General features: G+C 35.9%; 1 protein-coding gene across 3 annotated transcripts in view; it reads right to left on the bottom strand.

Annotated features, from left to right (window-relative positions):
- Positions 1-9,620: 9,620 nt before the first annotated feature.
- TULP4 (TUB like protein 4) overlaps positions 9,621-21,761 on the bottom strand; it is a 294,458-nt gene continuing 282,317 nt past the window's right edge. For all 3 annotated transcript variants that reach the window (XM_069070313.1, XM_069070312.1, XM_069070311.1), the window contains one exon: positions 9,621-15,680. In XM_069070313.1, coding sequence (XP_068926414.1) covers positions 15,564-15,680 — 117 coding nt within the window. In that variant the 3' untranslated portion in view covers positions 9,621-15,563. The remainder of the gene's footprint in view (positions 15,681-21,761) is intronic.

The following is a 21,761-nucleotide window of genomic DNA, read 5'->3' as shown; positions in this document are numbered from 1 at the left end:
TTTAAAGGGGTCTTTTGGAATTATGGACTAGATTCTTGTGGTATTTTTTTAAATTTTGTATTTTTTTTTAAATTGTGTATTCATTATCACAGATTTGTTTATGACATTTTCCTAGGATATAAATAAAATGCCTAGCAAACAAATTTACTTTTAACTCCACCTTTTCATCACATTGAAGGTTAAAAAGTAGTAATCTGCAATCATCAAAGCAACTTGGTACTGGCTAAGAAATAGAGTGGTGGATCTGTGGAATAAATAAGGTACACAAGACACATTAGTCAATGACTATACTAGTCTACTGTTTGATAAACCCAAAGACTCCACCTTCTGGGATAAGAACTCACCATTTAACAAAAACTGCTGGAAAAAGTGGAAAATAATATGGCAGAAACTAGGCATTGACCAAAATCTTACACTGTATACCAAGATAAAGTCAAAATGAGTACACAATTTAGATATAAGGCTCATACTACAAGCATATTAGGAGAGGAAGGAATAGGTCATATTTACAGAGAATGGAAGAATTTATGACCAAATAAGAGATAGAGAACACTATCAAATGCAAAATCGATGATTTTAATTACATTAAATTGAAAAGTTTTTGCATGAACAAAGTCAATGCAACCAAGATTAGAAGGGAAGCAGAAAGCTAGGAAAATTTTTTTTACAATCAGTAATTGTATCAGTAATTGACAAAAGCCTCATTTCTAAAATATATAGAAAACTGGGTCAAATTTATAAGAATACAAGTCATTCCCCAGCTAATAAATGGTCAAAAGATATAATGCTCTCAGAAAAACCTGGAAAGACAGCATCAACTGATGCTGAGTGAAGTGAACAGAACCAGGAGAACATTGTAAACAGTAATAACAACATTGTGTGATTACTAACTGATAGACTTAGCTCTTCTCAGCAATGCAAGGAAGGATCTAAGACTACTCTAAAAGACTCATGATGGAAAATGCTATCCACATCTAGAAAGAGAACTATGGTGTCTGAATGCAGATTGAAGCATACTATCAAAGCATGCTCTTTCTCTCTTTTTTTCCCTTTGTTTCTCATGATTTCTCCCATTGGCTCTTTTTTTTGGGAGGGCAATTGGGGTTGACTTGCCCAAAGTCACATGGCTAATAAGTGTGTCAAGCATCTGAGTCTGGATTTGAACTCACGTCTTCATGACTCCAGGGCCAGAACTCTATTCACTACACCACCTAGCCACCCCTCTCCCATTGATTCTAATTCTTCTTTACAACATGACTAATGTGAAAATATGTTTAATACGAATGTATGTGTATAGTCAATATCAGATTGCATGCCATTTTGGGGAGGGAGAGAAAATTTAGAACTCAAAATCTTATGGAAGTGAATGTTGAAAACTAAGAAGGTGAGAACTTACTGTTTTGCATCATACCTGTGTCTTTCTTAGCCTACTATTTTGTTTGTTTGTTTTTAGCACCTTCTTCTGTATATTATAGTCTTCCAGGGTTGCTTAGAACACTGAACGACTTAGTTAAGTGACTTGCTTAGGATCACATAGCCAAAGTGTGTTAAAGGCAGAATTTGAACCTAGGTTTTCTTGGCTTTGAGATCAACTCTCTATCCATTATACCAGACTGTCTTCCTACTAATTTGTAATTTAATAGACTGCTAGAGCTAGAAGACAGTTTTTAAAAATCCCATTATCTAATAACCTCATTTTATGTATGAGAAAAACTGAAGAATTCATAGGTTAACTGACCACCCCAAGGTCATAGTGTTAATTTCATGGCAGAGCTAGGACATAGTTCAGTGTTTTATCTTACAGCATGATAAATACATTAATCTAGTGTGCATTTAATAGTAGCACCCAGTGTCTTTCTAGAACATCTGAGCCAAATGGAACAATTGTTGATGGGAAGATAACTCCCAGGAAAGCCTTAGGCTAAATTCAAAGGGGTTTGAGAAGCCCAAAGTGAACAGTGAAATTTAGTGAGTTAAACATTATGCAGCTTGCTGGGATATTTTCCCTTCAAATTCTCCTGCAATCTGGATTATGAGTTATGGTGATATTACAGAGACTACTATCACTTCAAGAGATCAAAATTGGAAGGGCGTTGGTTATTCTTTCTAAAAGAATCTTTTGGCTTTGCTTGAGTATTTCTTACTGATTCATTGGGTTGGATTTTTCTTTTTTTCATTTTGTTGTTTTGCTTTTTCAAAACCATTATCTTTTTGAAAACTTTAAGTTATTTTTTTAAGCTTAATTCATTAAAAATCTTATTTATATACCTTTTGGTTTTGAATCACTTTTATTTTCAAATATACTTCTCTTCTCACTTCACCCCTACTAAAAGAGCCATCTTTTGTAACAAAGAATGAAAAATAAGTGGAAAAAAAACAGATCAAGAAAACTAATCAACATATCAACAAAATCTGATAGTATATGCAATGTTTCATACCTATAGTCCTCCATTCCTGAAAAAAATAGAGGCATATTTTCTCATCTCTTCTTCAAGGACAAGCTTAATCATTATAATTGCACCGTATTGCTTTCTTTGTTTTTTTGTTCTCTCCATTTAAATGTTGTAGCCAATATATACATTTTTTCCTGTTCTGCTTACTTCACTTTGCATCAGGTCATATGTCTTTTCATGCTGCTTTGAATTCTTTATATTCCTAGGGCCATAGATCTAGAGCTGGAAGAGACCTTAAAGTCTATGTAATCCAACCCTTCATTTTACACACAAGGAAACTGAAAACCAGGAAGGTTAAGTGACTTGCCCAAGGTCATACAAGTGACAGGTCTTAAGAAGCAATAACACTGCATGTCATTTTTAGACAGATGTATGTTAGTAAATATTTTAAAACTGGGCTCTCTGGGGAGAAAAAGTATGTATACGTACTTTTACATTTAATCTACATTCTTAATATTTTCTTAAGTCTAGAAAATCAGCAAAGCAAATAAATAAATAAAAACCCTGATTTTTAGCAATTGTCAGTTTCTGAAGTGTTGAATGCTGAAAATTTCATTTAATGGGCTGGTTAGAGCTGGCTCCAGCACACCAGTTCATATGTGACAATTTGTTTAGTCATTTCCCAATCAATAGACTTCTACTTTGTTTGCAGTTTTTTGCTACTACTAAAAGTGCTACCACGAATATTTTGGTTTATACGGAACATGTCTTTGATATCCTTGGAATATATGCCTATGAATCTGACCCAAAGGGTATGAACATTTTAACTTCACTGTTAGCATAATTGCAAATAGCTAAAAAAACAAAAAAAACCCCTCTAATCTTATTACTTATCCCTGCCTTTAATTATTTAGTAGGGTTTCACAATCACTCTAGGATTTCTTTCCTTTTAAAATTTTAAAAAGTTTTTTTTTAATTAGCAAAAATCTGCCCTCTTTCCCTCCTTCCTTACCCCAATTGAGAACAAAACAAAAATCCATTACAAACATGTATAGTCAAACAATATTTCCACAGTCCATGTCTAAAAAAAAAGTGTGTATATCTTTATATACACATATGTATATAAAGATACACATACATACATACATAAATCAAACATTTAGTAAGCACCTACTATGTGCCAGACACTGTGCTGAAGGTCTTGTTCTACACTCTGAGTCTTTCACCTCTCTCTCAGGAGAAAAACATTAGTCCTGGGAAATTGTAATTAGACACTGTACCAGAATTCCTAAGAATTTCAAAGCCTTTACAATATTGTTGTTATTGCATAAATTGTTTTCCTAGTTATGTTCACTTCACTCTGCATCAGATAATACAAATCTTCCTAGGTTTCTCTGAAACTGTTCCCTTCATCCATTTCTTAAAGAATAACAATATGCTGTCACATTTATAAACCATAACTTGTTCCACCATTCACCAACTTATTGGCACTCCCTTAGATTCCCATTCTTTGGCACTTAAAAAAGCTATATTTTTGTACTTCCTTAGTTTGGTTTAGGACTAATCCCTCTATTAAGTCTACCTTCCCCTTTATCCACCCCCCCCCCCTTTCCCTAGTTTCTGTTCAGTGAAATGTATTTCTGTATCCAACTGTTTTTCCTCCTTTGACTAGTTGAGAGGAATGAAGTTCCAGTGTCAGCTGCTCCTCAAACCCCTTTCTCCTTTGCATAACTTTTCCTAACTTTCTTTTCCCTTTCCCCAACCCTAGTCTATTCTCCCCTTGCCCCACTCCCTTTCAATTTTTCTTTTAAGACTTAACAGAACCATGAGATCTGCCTCATTAGACTCCTGTGACTCCTAATAATGATAGGGTTCAGAAGGCACACGTGGATCATTACCTAATATTTCAAAGTAAGCTGCTTATCCTTTAGTTCTTTATAATTGTTCATATTTGTTCCTTTCATGTTTCTCTTTACTCCTATGTTTGAACTTCAAAGTTTCTATATACATCTAATTTTTTCATCAGAAATGCTTAGAAATCCTCTTTTTCATTAAAGGTCCATTTCCTATCCCTCTCTCTCTGCTGGTCCTCCACCTCCCCCAGCTCCCAATAGGATTAGTCTGTTTTACTAGGTAATTGTTGGCCATAAGCCTTTATCCTTTGCCTTTTGGAATACAGTATTCCAAGCTCTCTGCTCTTAAAGTGTAGTGACTGCTAAATTATGTGTGATCCTGATTGTAGTTCCTCAGTACTTAGATTCTTTATTTTATATTTCAGTGTTTTTTCCTTTGGTCTGGAAGCTCTGGATGTTGGCTTTAATGTTGGCTTTCTGGTTCTAAGGGATGTGGGCAGTTTTCTTTTAAAACTTCTTAACATATTATTACTAGGCTATTTTTTGAGTCATGATGTCCAGGTAGTTCAATAATTCTTAATTTTTTTTCTCCTCAATATTTGCTTTTTGCTAAAGGGACATCTTATATTTTCTTCATTTTTAAAAAAAAGTCTCTTGACTTTAACATTTCTTGTTGTCTTGTGGAGTCATTGGCTTTTATTTGGTCCATTCTGATTTTCAAGGAGCTTGTTGCTTGGATAAGGTTTTGTGCCTTCTGTGCAGAACTCTTAATTTCCTTTTCAATTCTTTCTTCTATAGCTCTCATTTCTTTTCCAATTTTGTCCTCTAGTAGTCTCATTTAGTTTATAAAAAAAAAAAAAAAAACTTAAAAAAACTCTGGCTTGATCTCTCCCAGGAATTCTAGTTGAATTTGAGCCCAGGTTGTATTTTCCTTTCAAAATATTGCAGATGTTTTAGAATAATTTTCTTCCAGAATTGTGTCTTGAGCATTTCTGTCACCATAATTGTTTTTTGTGGTGGGACTTTTTTTATGTTCATTTTTCTAGCCTACATTCTGACATGGGCTTGATATTAGGACCAGACTCTGAACACTTCTGGAGGGAAGTTCTGAGCTTTGTCCTATTGCTACTTTTTTGGGGGGATATTGAGTGTTCCATAATTCCAGGTTATTAGGAACAGCTCAGGATGGAAATGTGCAAGCTTTCAGTACTCTCAAAGTAGCATGATCCAGGCATGTGCTATAAATATTTAAAAACTGGTTCTCCTCTCTAAAATGCATACATGATACACTCTTGAAGTTTAATCTGCATTTTATTAATATTTCCCTATAATTTTCTTAAGACTAGACAATCAACAACACAATAAATGCCTTATTTGTAGTGTTTGCCTATTTCTGAAGTGTAAATGCTTACATTTAAAATTATTTAACAATAGGCTGTCCAGATCGACCTAGCTCTAGCACTTCCCTGGATCTAAAGCAAAGTCTAATCAAGCCATCCCATTCCACCTCACTCTGAGTTCTGCAGATTCCTGCATGGGGCTTGGGTCTGAGCACAGTAGATTCATTCAGTCTCATCTAGCCAGAGCTCTACTAATTCAGTGACAAAACTTACGGTTCCCTTTTGGTCTGAGGTTCCTCCTCTGGTTGATAATCTGCAGTGTTCAGATTGGGCTAGAAGCTGGGAGTTAAGATCCAACTCTGCTCCCAGAGTCAGCCATGTAGCTGCCACTTAAATTTTTGAACTTGCTCCTTTCTCGGTATACTACTTAGGGCCCCTAATTGATCTCTATCCTAGAATGCTATTTCTGGGCTCACATCCCCTCCCTGGTCTGCCCTAGATCTATGATTCAGAGCAGGGTAGTGGCTGATAAAAGTTGCTAGTTGCTGCACAAAGTTGCAGTGCGCTAGTACAGGTCTTGAACTGCTTCTTAATATAGGGCATGACCTTTTTCTGTGTTGGAGTGCTCCACGGGGCATGTTCTTGTCCAGACCCTTCCTCTCTCCCTGTCCTTTTTCTTGGTCTGCAGACCTCTTTTTGTCTCCCTAAGCCAACCTGAGCTGGAAAAACAATTATGATCGTGTCCTTCAATTACCTTTTTAGGGTTTATTCTGGTGATTTTGAGATGTTTAGAGAAGTCCCCCTCCCGTTGCCACGCACGCCGCCCCCCCTCTCCCTCTGAATTTATTCTTCTTCCTGAGATTCCATTATCCACTCTAGTGTTTCTTATATAATCTCATCTGGGAAGAGTTTGTTATTGTGAGAGTTTTCCTGTCAATACCACTGTGGTGTAAGAAATGATAAGCAGGCAGATTTCAGAAAAAACCTAGAAAGACTAACACAAACTGATATAAAGTGAAATGAGCAGAACTAGGAGAACACTGTACACAGTAACAGCAGCATTGTGTGATCAGCTATGACTGACTTATCTTTTCTCAGCAATATAATGATCCAAGACAATTCCAAAAATCTCATTCATAATGGAAAACGCCATCCATATCCAGAAAAAGAAAAGATGGGAGTCTGAATGCAGATCAAAGCATATTATTTTTAGGGTTTTTTTTTTCATTGTTTTTCCCTTTTGCAAAGAGTAATTGTTTTGTAAACTGTTTCTTCTTTCACAGCATGTCTAATAGGGACATAGGTTTTATATGATTGCACATATATAACCTATATCAAATTTCTTACTGACTTAGGGAGTGAGGGAGATTTTGAACTCAAAATTATAAAAAATGAACATTAAAAATTGTCATTGGAAAAAATAAAATACTATTTAAGAAAGAGTATTCCTGTCTTTGGGAACAATCTCCTTGCATTTTTTTTAAACCTCATAGGATTTCCTCATTATACTATAAAGTCTTTGCTCATTTGTTTAGTCACTTAATTTTTTGTCAGGTTTTTCTTTTAAGAATGTCTTCTTCCTCACTCCCCTTCATTTTTCTTTTACTGTATTAGGTGTGTATCTTGCTGTTTTGATGTGATGGAAGGGGACTGATCTTAGATGTGAATATTTATGTCTTTATCTTGCTGGAATTCTACCTTATCCTTAAGCTGAACATACCTCTTAAAAAGATAAAATGCTTTGAAAACTAGGAGCTCAGGAGAAGTGCCCAGTTACTGGCATGGATACAGATAATAAGGGTATTTTTCCCACATTCAGTTTAATTTCTTATTAGTGTCATATTCCTAAACTTCTGTATTTTGTACTACTTATACTGACATTCTATTATGAACATTATGTGAAGCAAGTATTATTGTACCCCTCCTCACTGAAATTTTCATGTTTTCCAGTTGTTCTAGGAATAAATTCTAAGATTTGGAAAATGTGAATTGATATATCACTGGCTTATTTCCATATTAAATCAATCTAGTAGCAAATAATGTTTTCCCTAATTCAAAAAATTTCACATTGCATAAAGGGACTTTCAGATTATAAAACAGATTATTCACTCATGTAGAATTTTTCCCCTTATTTGTCTTCCAGTGTAGTGTGGGAGTGTTATGCTTAGAGTGGGGGAATGTAATTAGGAGTAGTATGCTGTAACAGGGAAGTAAGAAGGAAATTTATGATACATAATCGGGACTCAGAAATTTCAAAATCTAATTCTCAATCTGCTCTAGTTATGAAAAAGCATTTCCTTTTTTAGACCTTTGATTTTCTTCTGAAAAGGAAAAATTGCCTGCTGATCATAAATTTTACAGCTTCATTGGAAAGACGCTCCCTAATCAATAAATCAATAAGCATTTATTAGGCTTTTACTATCGTGCTATGCATTGTGCTAAGCACTTGGGATATAAGTACACAATGGTACAATTTCTACTCACAAGGAGCTTACATCCTAACGTAATGAATGAAATCATTTTTCTTTTGCTTTGAATTTTTGAGGAGCTAACTTTCTTCTCTATGATTCTAAGGCTACAAAGATACTACAAATTAGATTAAAGTCAGAAGGTGTCATTTCCAAAGAATGCAAAATTCTTTGTGGAAAAGAGAATTTGCCAAAGTTTCTTTAACTAGACTTAAAAAAATCATACCAGAAGAGAAAGCCTGGGGGCAGGATTTCCATTGAGTAGCCTGATAGCTAAATGACAAGTCCATAAAGTTCAACAACAGATTTATTCTTAAGAGTTTACAATGGCTATGTTCCTTGCTAGTCTTCCTTGCTACTTTATTTAGATAAGGAAATTCAGACCTTTAGTTCATGGATACAAAATTTACCTTAAAATTTCCTTTAATTTTTGTTGCTGAGTGAATTATAAGACACAACTCTGTCAACCTCTAAAAGCAGAAATTGCCTTCTAGAACTACTATTATTGAAGAACATAGTTACAGTTCCATGGTTATTTTTAGACTGCAGGTGCAATGTGAATGTACCAAAAGATCCTAGAACAGAAAAGGAGAAATGACTCTTGAGAAGTTTTCTTACTGCAAAACAAACAAACAAAAACGCTTAATAGATGAACCCTAGTTACATCAGTAGTACATGTACAATTATATCTGTACAATTAGAAGAATGCAATAGGTTGTATTTTCTTTGCCTCCTAAAATAGAGACAATGGAAAAATGTACATACCACTTCAGCCCTACTAACATTTTATCAAATTATATAGTCTAAAGGAATTATATGGAAGGGAAAAATAGATTTTAGTAATTGCTTATGAGTTAGAAATAGAGAAGAATAAAAATGACAATTTCCTAAAAATTAACAAAAAATGTATCAACTCAGTATTTATTACTTGTTTTTGACCAAAGGTTCTTAATCTGGGACCCACACATTTTTTTCTTTAATATTTTCATAACTATATTTTAACAAAATGGGTTTCTTTGGTAATCATTTATTTTTTCTTTTTCTTTCTTTTCCTTTAAAAGTGTTATTCTGAAAAGGGTACATATATTTCATTAGACTATCAAAGGGATCTACAAACAATAAAGGTTAAGAATACAGAATTTTGGGGGCAGCCAGGTAGCACAGCGAGTAAGAGCACCGGCTCCAGTGTCAGGATAACCTGGGGATCGAATCTGGGCTCAGACACTTAGCACCCACCCAGAAACACCTGGCCGTGTAACCTTGCTTAAAAAAAAAAAGAATACAGAATTTTATCTTCATCCTCCCATCTCTCCAAAAAGCCTCCTAACCCAAACCCCAAACATAACATGGTTCTTTTCCTCTAGGAATTTACAGCTTAATGACAAGGGTTTTAAAGTCCCATATGAATGATGGTAGATACAGTTCCAAATGGGTTAAACTGTAATCACAAAATACAGTAGATACAAGAAAGTTAGTTATGGGGTATTCAAGAAATTTCAATGAAGACAGTGATCTATTTTAAGAAGGATTTAAGACATTAAAAAAGCATCTCAATTCTACAGTTACTGATTTTTCTATTCTGCAAAATTTTATTAAGCAACAGCTGGACAACTCTTACAACTCCAAATCATCAAGGAAAAAAAATAGGGCAATTGATCCATCTCAATAATAAAGACAGTAAAGAATTTAGACAAACCACATCTTTTAAAATGGAAACCATTAATACTTTCTAGGATACCTCCTTCACAATCTAATACACAAAATACATAAGGAAAGGCAGATTAGGGTGAGTCTTATTACAAATGTAATGCAGGGTCTGAACAGCTCTTGGTTCAGAAAAGAAAGCAAGGCAGTCAACTGAAATATAATGCTATATAATTATGAAAGAGCACACAGCACAGGTGTACTCTGTTCCCCAAGGGACTGAAAATAGCATGCTGGTCTTGTCTGGTTTGGGACTTATGCACTTTCATAACTGCACACTTAATTTGAAAGAAAAAAGAAAGGAAGAAAAGACAAAAACAGTTGTAATAAACTTAGGAATAATGTACAAAATTACAGTACCAAAGTAATGCATTTATAAACAAATGCAAAGAATATCCCTTTTGGTAAACAATAGTGCCTTTTTCAGTCAAATGCATACCCATGCTATTCCACAACACTATATATATTTTTATCTACAACAAACAACAAGATCTTAAAGCCCCACCCCCACCCCAAACAGAAAGTTACAAGAAAAAAATGAGAAAATATAATTGAAAGTGAACACACAAATATAAACATATATATGTATATATTTGGAAAAAGAAAACCTCAAGTTTTATAAAACAGAGACATAAACACATAATGGAGATAAGTTACGAACTGTGTGCTATTATGAAATTTTATGAACTCAAATATTATTTGTTACATGAAAAAATTTTTTCTTTACAATTAAAAAAATTAACATTATCTTGACTAGCCTTTTTAACATTTACATGGCCAAATGAAAAACTTCTTACAGGTATATGTTGGTTCATTCTTCAAAGCTGCTGTGTAAGAAAAGAATTCTCTTGCAAGCCAGTGTAACAATGGAGAGAACATTTCAGAAATTCTAGGTCTTCTTGGACATATACATACATACATAAACATACACCTAAGTTTATTATGTGTGTATACATACATATGTATACACACATATTTAATTTCATTCTACACACACTATTTCTCAATGGAAATGATGCAAATAAGGAGTGGTGGTTTAAATGCCTTTCAGGCAGGGAAGCTGACTACATAGGTAACAATCAGAAGGAGACTCCTCTGTCATCCTCTTTGGTTCAAGGTTTCTGGAGAACTTTTAGAAAGCAAACAAAATTCCAAATCAATTCTTTCCTACTGACAAATTATTTAAAAGGACTACTTTTAAAAAATGAAATAGTTGGATTCCATACATACATTCATTAGCAATCCTGGAGAAAGATATTCTCTTGATTAAACCTGTATTTCAAATCACCTAAGTAGAATCTTAAAACTATACCACTTGAAACAATAGACTTTGTTAAGAGTTGGGAGAGACCTAACCTCTTATTTTTACAAATGGGAAAACTGAGCCCCAGAGAAGTCAAGTGACTTACCTGAAACCACAAAGCTAGAAAAGGGGTAAAGCCAGCATCAGAAGTCATTAGAAATTGATTTACAATTTAATGCTCTTTGCATCATATCACAACAAGATAATGACACAAGTTTTTGCTTGTAGTTCAGTAGGATACTATACAATTAATATAGTCTAAGTCAAGAAGAATTAACCTGGAAAACATTTTGGTTTATAGTACAATCAAAACTCAGAAAAATGTTTGCTTTATTGGTCTCAAGATCATGGTGACCTACATTTAAAGTGTATGTTTGCACACAAAATTTTATTTTTTTTTTATGTAGTTAGGGTAAAATTAATTGTAAATTGTTTTCTAGGTCAAATATATGCACCTTCTGTGAAAAGAGTATATTCTTCATGAAGCCAATTCTTATGAAACTAATACTTTTTTTTAAATTTAGAGCTCCCATCAGGAATTTTCACATGCATGTGTATATGTATGTGTATATATATATATGTATGTACACACACATAAACTTCATAACAACTTAAAGTAATTAGGTCTCTGATGAAAAGAATTCTTTTATGAGTAAAAGGATCATCCTTAATCTAAAAACACTCTAGATACAGCTACCATAGACATAAATTTATGCTTTATTTTGGTACCAGATTATGCTGTCCCCTACACTTTCCAGAGCAGATGACAGGTGTTAAATACTAGCTGCATGTTCCTTGGTACCCACCCAGATATTGTACTGCAGAGGTCCAAAACGAGGCTGAAGCACTAAAAAGTGCACAAAGTAATTTGGAGCAGAACCTATTTGTCTTTTGGGGAGCAGGTGGAGAATTTGTTAAAAGGCAAATTATCTTTGCAGTATAATTTCCACACTCATCTGACATAAAGATTTTGAACAGTAATCCCAAAGAATTTCCTTGTGCATTGAACCTCATATAGAAAGGCTTTTATTACATATTCTATTTTATCCTTTTATGTCATATTTCAGAAATCAAACAGGACTTTAAAAAATCTGAAGCAGATTACTTAAAATCCTCTCCCCACTGCTATCCCATTCTCTCATTTTTCCCCACTCAAAATATACTATCTTTAGTAAAAAAAAAAAAGTTTAACACAAAAGGAAAACATCTAGGTAAGTTACATCATCACAAGGAAACCATAGTCTTAATGGAATATACTCAAAGATATTGTTGTTTTTTTAACTGCCTAATTAACAGGATTTTTCCCTTAAATTATAAAAAGTTGCAAATTGTCCAGCAAAAAGAAAATCTTTCTATACATATTCTGTAATTCTTGCAGCAAAATGTACTGCTACCAAATAATTAGTTACAAGGATGCTTTTTATATAAATAAGAAAGTGGGTATAACTCACCAGTACATAGTAATAAAATAATCCCTAAAAACACTTATTACATTAAGCAAGATAAATAATTTGTCTCTAGGACAATAAGAGAATTTGCATTTAAATTATTTAAAAAACTAGGCTGTAACAATTATTGCACAACTAAAAATAAGCACTGAAAAGCCATTATCAGGCTACAGAAAACTAATGTATAAAAGAATTAGATAATTCTGAACACATTGCTAAATTCTTCCTAGAAGAACTTATCTACCAAAAAACTGGTTTGTAACGTTTAAATATAAAATCTTAAACTCAGTTTTGGCTGGCAAACAGTAACTTTCATAACGTTTTAAAATCATATCAATGTTTTTTTTTAGGGCCTGAAGAGAATGTCTATTGACAATATCTTGCTCTTAGCAAAAAATGAGCTAATTTTTATGCCTAGATACTGCTTTGCTATGCTTATAAAAGCAAATAGGGAATTTAAAAATAAATGCTTAAATCATGAACATACCTAGTTTAACTTTTTATATCATTTTCCACTTGTCTGTTTTCAAACAAAACCCAAATACAGGACCCTAAACTAGCAGACAAGTTAAAACTAACATTTTGCACGTTCCTAGGAACATTGTTTAGCAATATCAAACTTGTGTATTCAGAAAAAAATCAATTAAGTCTTGGTTTCAGGGCCTAAACACTGCCCAAGAAATCCTTCTTCCACCTGAAGGTGGGAAGAGGTGCTGGATGAAGGTGATACAAAAAAGGAGCTCTCTACTATGGAGAGCCATCTTAATTTTGAGATAAAGGAGGAAGGGTCCTTGCTGAAGCACAAAAATGACATTTATCCAAGTGGTCCAAATGGAATGCCCAGATGTTCAAAATCATATTTAAAAGAAGCATTTGTGATGGACTTGTTTGTACTGTACACAGCCATCATTCTGTCCTCCTTCCATTTAAGAAGCTTTCATTCAAGTGAATGTACAGATAAACCCGGGGTGGGCGTAATAGCTTTCTTAACAGCAGCAAACCAGTGGAATAGAAATCCTTTGAAAAAAGTTTAAGCAAGTTATTGACAGTAATTCCTAAGGCTCTCTTATACTGATTTTTGTAAAGGCTTTATTCCTCTGCAAAATACTCTGTATTATTAAATAAGTAACTTTATTCATGGGAAACAACAGGACAACTTCCAAAACCTGGTGAAACAAAATCTTTCACTACCCTGCTCAATGCGCCCTTATAAATACATGAGTCACAATTTCCATTCTAATGGAAAATTACTTCAAGGATTTTAGAATTATATGTAGCAGAGAAAGTAAAGCATATTTTCAAAGTAAAAATCAGGGTAATTTTTCTCTTTAAGAGAGAGAGAGCAGTAAAGACATATCTGGAGGATAAAAGAAAATAGAAAACATACAGAAACCTCCTCTATGTAGCCCTGTCCCAACTTACAGGAGACTGGAGTTGGTTCTCAGCAGGACTTACACACCACTGGTTTGAGAAAATTCACTATCATCCCACTACAGAATCACAGAATTACAGAGCTGGAAGTAAGCTCAGTAGCCACCTGATCCAACCCATACTGTCCAAAAGTATTCCCAGTATCACATACCCAGCCAGTGGTCCTCTCACTATATCTCTCTGATTTCAACCTCTTCACCTCCTTTCAGTCAACCATGCCAAACAATCATCACTGCTTTTAGGAGAGAAACTCTCACATATTATGTAACTCCTAAAATCACTCATCTTAAGCATTAAGCACTCAAAGAGGAGTATAGCCCTTCAACCTGGTCTACACTGAGACACAACAGGCCTCTCACTTACATGTCCACCTAGTACTGTTAACAATACTGGAAAATTGCAGCCCATTTCCCCCTCACGTTTCATCATAGAGCAAATCATATTTATCCCAGGTGATGATACCACCTTTCAGAAGCAGATTTCTCTCATACTGTGTGTTACCAAAATGCCTGTCGGTATACAATTATTCTCTCTGTAGTAACAACCTAGAATTTAGAAATTTAAAAAAGGTACCTGCGATATTCAGCTACCAATGAATAGAACCTGAATTTTCAAGTATTTTTTTGGTGGGAGTTTGAATTTTTTTTGCTTTTGTTTTTACACCATTATCAATGTTGGGGTAGTAATAAAAGGTGGATGCAATGAGGGAATGAAAAATAACATGTATGTGCCATGTTTTTAAAAGAATAATGTGATATTGAAATGGCCATGGCCTTATATACTAAGCCCCTGTATGTAACAAGTTTGGAAATTACTGAATTCTTCCTGAACTCGTATGTGCTTAGCCAGGAGCCCCTCTCTTGTGAGAAACAGACCTAGCCATACTTCCTGATAAGATGTCAGAATGATCCTGGACATCTGGGTCTCACAATAAATCAGGGCAAGGACTATACAACTGTCCAGACCAAGGCCTGGCTACAATGGATGTGCTTATCTTCCATTGTCAGACTAACTTTGTTTCCCACACCTTTTTTTGGTGGTTTTTGACTTTAAATATTCCCCCTTTCCCTATGGTCGGGGCAGCTCTCCTAAGGTTCTTTGGGAGACTGTCGCTGGCCAGCTTAATAAACTGATGCACATTAATTGACTGGGCTTGGATTCTTTTATTTCTACGTGTCCGTTACACCGGTCATTACAACATAAGGCAGTCCATCCAAAAGGACAGTTGTCCTGTTCTTCCCTCCCCACTTCCCAACCCTCCCCCCCTTCCCCACTAGCTTTACATCAGCAAACACAATAGAACCATTACCACAAGCCAAAGCTACACTTCCCAACATGACAATGAATGGTTCCAGCCCTTTGCTCTCAAATACCAGCACTATATTTTGCTTTTGTAAAAAAAAAAAAAAAAAGATAAAGGATACTAAAAACCCAAATAAACAATAGCAATTACAGTCCAGTGGCCTCTCTGGGGGGCCTGATAGACTTCCAGTTTGCTGTTGTCTTCTGGTCCGTGCAGGCACCTCTGTTACACCCAACATTGGGTCCGCCAGCATTTTCTGGATTGGACTTCTTTGAAAAGGTTTCTTTGTGTTTCTTTCTCCTTTGAGTCATTTTTTTTTTTCATTTGAGGCGCTGAGTCACATTAGCCAGAGCAACTGCAAATGCCTGGACAGCAGAAAAGGGGTATTGAAAGTCCAAAATGTAAGCATTGCCATCAATCCTTCCAAACTGCATTACCTATGATAGGGCAATGAGGAAGAAGAAAGAAAATAAGGAAAACAGTTAAAACTGCAACACAAAAGAAATTTTAAAATTCAATTCAAACCTAAAGCGCACTAATTATGTGATCTATGAAAAAATTGAGTTCTTGTCTTAAGCATGCTTCTCCAGTTGTCCCAATCACCAAAACTTCCTGAAGTTTGACACATTCAGTAGTTTGTCCTTGTGAGAGAGTGAAGATGAACATTTACATGACAATTGCTTTTTACAGTCCTTGGCAGGTCTCTATTTCATGCTACTGCAATAATTGCTAGGATGACAGTGAATGCACATAGTCATTTAGACAATAATTAATTTTTTTCATTTGAATTAAGGGACTGGTAACTATGAATAGAAGATTATTATTTTGGTATATGAGGCTATCCTCACAGATCAAAGAGAGAATCACAAATTTAGAGCAGGAAGGGACCTTTAGAAGTTACCTACCACTCACGCCCCAAACTCTCTGCTGACTTTTAATCTTGAATCTCCAAATGCCTTTCAGAGATCTCAAGCTGGCTATTCAGTACACATGTTAAACTCAACATATCCAAAACTCAGCTAAGTATTTTTCCCTTTAAATTCCCCACCCTGCTCACCCACATACATATTCCCTATTACAGTGGAGGACCACACCATCCTCCCTGTCCCTTAGACTCACAATCTAGGACTCACACTGGACTCATCGCTATTTCTCATTCTATCCATTCTACTGCCAACGCCTGTCATTTTCACTTCTCTCAAATTCATGTCCTTCTGTCCTCCACACTGCCACCACTCAAAACCTCACATGTGGACTGATGCCATAACCTGTTGCCCCCCTACTCAATAAACTCCAATGGCTCCCTATAGGCTCTGGGATCAGGATACAAAATCCTCTGGCATTCAAAGCCCTTCACAATCTCTCTCCCTCCTATCTTTCTAGTCTTTTTATACCTTATTCCCTAACATGTACTCTGATCCAGTGACACCAGTTTCTTCACTGTTTCACAAATAAGACACTCCATCTCTAAGTTCTAGTCATTTTCAATGAGTGTCCCTCATTTCCATTATGTTCTTCCTCCTCAGTAGCCTATGGGCTCCCTTGGCTTCCTTAAAGTTCCTACCAAAACCCCATCTTCTTGAGGAAGCCCTTTTTTTATCCCCCTTAATTCTAGTACCTTCTCTCTGTTCGTTATCCCGTATGTAGCTTGTTTGTACATATTTGCTTGCTTTCTCACCCATTATATTGTGTGCTCCTTAAGAGCAAGGGTAACTTTTACCTCTTTTTTATGTCCTTAGGGCTTAGCCACAGTACCTGGCACACAGGAGGTACTCAATAAATATTTATTGACTGAATGGCCTAGTCCAATTCCCTCGTTTTACAGATGAGGAAAATGAGATTCATGGAGCTTAATTGACTCACCCATGGTCAAATGTATGATAAATAGCAGACCTTACTATAATAATAATGATTACAGATTAGTCAATTATAAGTGATCTTATATTTATCAACAGGCAATTACAACTTCACAAAACTTACATGAAAACTAAATTTGTTACAAGAGAAATGACCATGCATATGGGACTCAAGGAGTTTACAATTCATATGTAAGTTTGCATATTTATGACAAGACCAAGAAAGGAGGAGATATGAGAGCCTCAACCTAAAGAGGCATGGCATAGGATTAGAAAGGTTCAGTCAAGGTTGGAAAAGGACAAAACCCCGACCAAAACAGAGGATCAAGGCAAGACGGAGGCCACATTCTTTTTTCCCTTGGGAACAACTAGACCATAAAGATATTATGGTCTCCTTAGCTACAAGGACCTGGCTGCACAAGCCTAGTACAGACTGTCTGACACCTGTCTTGACTCCCAGGGTCACACAGGGAGTACAGTTTGAAATGCAAACAACAATTTATGTCAGCTAGGAGGAGAGATTAGTCCTTGACACATTCAGGGCCTTCTGAATGCTCTGGGTCCAGTTCCTGGAAAATGCAACTCAAAAAGATAAGTTCAGGGGATCCCTTAACAGCCCTTAACATTGTTGACCAAAGATATATTTACTGCAACTCTTTTATAATGACTATGTTAAAAAAAAAAAAAAAGTAAGTTAGGGGAAGATATGAATTAAGTCAAAATCTGAAGCGGATTAACTAAAATGAGATGAAAAATTATTGAAAAATTCAATCTACCAATTAAATACCAGCTCATGCTAAACAGTAGCAATTGAAGCTTTTGTCCCCCCTAAGTTTGAACAGAAAACAATAATATGACCAGTTATATGGAGAAGGGGTCTCTCTCTCTTTTCCCTTCCCTTCCTACTCTCCCTACCCAAGAGAATTTCATGGTACTTCTGAGAAACTTGCAAGCTAAATAAACCAGCATATAGAATCATAGGATTTGGGGAGTGGAGCCAAGATGGTGGCATAGAAGCAGGAAAACTCCACGAACTCCCCCTATCACCACCTCAAATACCTATAAAATATGACTCTAAACAAATTTTAGAGCTATAGAACCCACAAAGTGACAGAGAGATACAAATCTACTGCTGAAGGCAGCCTGGAATGCAGACAGGAAGGGTCTATAACAGCACGCTGAGAGCCCAGCCCAGCCCTGCATGAGCCCACACTTTTAGCCCCAGGATGGCCCCAACAGCAGCGGCTGGAGTGGACTTTGGGAGAATGGATCACCAGCAGCTGTGACAGTTTCCAGAATTATCAACCGATAAATGCCAAAGGCAAAGTAAAAGGTCAGTGTGGAACTCTGTTGGAACTGGGTGGACGGGCGACTTTTGGCCCCTGCCCCTAGAGCCGGAAGCAGCGGAGGCATGGCAGTCATGCAGCTGCTGCCATGTGGCTGCTTCAGAGTTTCTGGTCTGCAGATTGTAGGGGGACCAAGCAACCATTCAGAGGGATATTGTTTTTGCTTTGACCTGATTGGATGTGGACCACTGTCTTGGGTGGAGGTCCTGGGGTGTGTGACCAGTGAGCCAGAGCTTGTGGTGTTTGTAGAGAGGGCGCCCAACTAATAGCTCTGGCAGCGGCAGAAAACCCAGCAATTTGGAACAAAGCTCTCCTCTCTGGAAGCAGAATTCTACTGTGGCAAAGAGCTCAAAAGTCAAGTAATTGAGTGGCAACATGAGCAAGCAAAGGAAGCAAAGCAAATGCAGCAATCAAACCTTAGATTCCTTTTCTGGGGACAAAAAGGATCAAAGCATGGAATGGGAGGAAGACAACAAAGTCAGAACTCCTGCACCAAAAGGTTCCAAGAAAAATATGAACTGATGACAGGCCAAGGAGGAGCTCAAGAAGGATTTTGAGAACCAAGTAAGAGAAGTGGAGGAAAAATTGGGAAGAGAAATGAGAATGATGTAAGAAAATCATGAAAAGAGAATCAACAACCTGACTGAAAAAAATAACACCTTAAAAAACAGATTAACTCAAATGGCAAAAGAGGGCCAAAAAGCCAATGAGGAGAAGAATGCCTTAAAAAGCCAAATTTGCCAGATAGAAAAAGATTTTCAAAGCTCACTGAAGAGAATAATTCCTTCAGAATTAGATTGGAGCCAATGGAAACTGAGGACTTTATAAGAAATCAAGATACTATAAAACAGATCTAAACAAATGAAAAAATAGAAGGCAATGTGAAATACCTCATTGGAAAAACCACTGACCTGGAAAATAGATCCAGGAGAGATAATTTAAAAATTACTGGACTACCTGAAAGCCATGATCAAAAAGAGAACCTAGAAATCATCCTTCAAGAAATTCTCAAGGAAAATTGCTCTGATGTTTTAGAACCAGAGGGCAAAATAGAAATTGAAAGAATTCACTGATCACCTCTTGAGAATGATCCCATAAAGAAAAGTCCTAGGAATAATACAGCCAGGTATCAGAGTTCCCAGATCAAGGAGAAAATATTACAAGCATCCAAGAAGAAACAATTTGAATATTGTAGAAACACAATCAGGATAACACAAGATCTAGCAGCTTCTACATTAAGGGATCAAAGGGCGTGGAATATGATATTCCGGAGGTCAAAGGAGCTAGGATTAAAGCCAGCAATCATATACCCAGCAAAACTGAGTATAATGTTTCAGGGGAAAATATGGTCATTCAACACAATAGAGGGCTTTCAAGCATTCTTGATGAAAAAAGCAGAGTTGAATTTGACATTCAGATACAAGAAGCAAGAGAAGCATGAGAAGGTAAACAGGGAAAAGAAATCATAAGGAATTTGTCGAAGTTGAACTATTCACATTCCTACATGGAAAAACAATAATTGTAACTTATAAAACTTTTCTCAGTATGAGGATAGTTGAAGGGAATATAAATTTGTGTGTGTGTGTGTATATCCATATAGGAGGGTATATGTGCATACGAATACATATGTGAGTGTGTGTATATATGTGTACAGGTATATATAGGCAGAAGGCACAGGATCAATTGAATAGGAAGGGATGATATTTTAAAAATAAAATTAAGAGGTGAGAGAGGAATTTAATGAGAGGAGATAGGGAGAGACAGAATAAGGTAAATTATCTTATACAAAAGAGGCAAGGGAAAATTGTTACAATGGAGGGGAAGCACAGGAAGGCAAAAGGGAATGGGTCAACCTTACTCTCATTGAATTTGGTTTAAGGAGGGAATAACATACACACTCCATTGGGTATCTTACCCTGTAGGAAAGTAGGGGAGAATGGGATAAGAGGGGGGATGACATAAGGGGGGAGGGTAGTTAAAAGCACACACTTTTGAAAAGGGACAGGGTCAAAGTAGAAAATAGAACAAGTGGGGGTGGGATAGGATGGAGGGAAATATAGTCAGTCTTCCACAATATATCCACTATGGAAATGTTTTGTGTAACTACACACATACAACCTTTATTGAATTGCTTATCTTCCCAGTAAGGGTGGGTGATATTGGAAGGGAAAGAATCAGAAATTCAAAGTTTTAAAATCAAATGTTAAAAATAATTATTTTTTTACATGCAACTGGGAAATAAGATATACAGGCACTGGGGTATGGAGTTCCATCTTGCCCAACTGGAAAGTCGGAGGGGGATGGGAGAGGATATAGGAAAGAGCAGATTGGAGGAGGGGCATTCAGTGGGATCGCTGCTTTGGGATGGTGCATAGGGGAAATATGGGGAGAAAATTTGTAACTCAAAATCATGTGGAAATGAATGTTGTAAACTAAAAATAAACATAAAATTAAAAAAAATAATAGGATTTAGAGCAAGAAGGAAACTTAGTGATCACCTAGGTAAGTGTATTTTAGAGATCAGAGAAACAGAGATCCAGGGAAGGAAGGTGATTTTTCCTAATTACATAGGCCACAGAGGAGTTAGTTGGGATCTTAATCCCTATCCTCTGACTTCACTGATGTTCATTACCCATACTCCCACTTTGTTTCCTCTTTAATATTGGAGACAAATTCATAAACTAGTTTTACTTCTACTGTGTACAGTTAATTTTCCTCTCTCTAAAAGATGACTCCCAGTCACTTCTTGTGCAAATTTCATGGGACACCCTTTGTGAAAAACTGTCCTTTGAAGCCCAATATCCTTTCAACTCAAATTTTTAAAAGCCCCATTGAAATACAAGGTGATTTTTGTCTTACTCAATCTTGAACAGGATCCTTAATGGCAAAAACATGGCTCAAAAAGAGAGAATTTGGTAATTAATCCTCAAGGAACTAAAAAGGCTTCAGAACCTTGAAACAGACTATAACTGGAAAAGAAAGTTCTTTTAACAGAGACTCATACTATTCTTGACCTACAAAGTCAAGCTAAAAATTCCCAAATTTTGATATATTTGATATATAGAGTTCATCTGTAATAAACTGGCATATCTATTCCCTTTTTAAACTCTAAAGTGCAAAGAAGGGCAGAAATGAAAGTTGAATGGGGAAAACAAAGGCAGCTGAAATTTTTCAGAAGCTCAAAATACATTTACTTCTGATGATGGTTTGACAGCTTTTCATTTTTGCTTACTGATTTACCCTTGAAAAATTTTCTACTCTGAATCACGCAATGTTCAAAGAAGCATTAGTCAGGGGCGGCCAGGTAGCACAGCGA

This window comes from Petaurus breviceps, unplaced genomic scaffold, assembly GCF_028583685.1.
Source record: "Petaurus breviceps papuanus isolate PSGF00001 unplaced genomic scaffold, PetGlider_PUasm1.0 90808, whole genome shotgun sequence".
Lineage (NCBI taxonomy): Eukaryota > Metazoa > Chordata > Mammalia > Diprotodontia > Petauridae > Petaurus > Petaurus breviceps.
The sequence above is the reverse complement of the archived record's forward strand: the minus strand, read 5'-3'. Positions and strand labels throughout refer to the sequence as shown.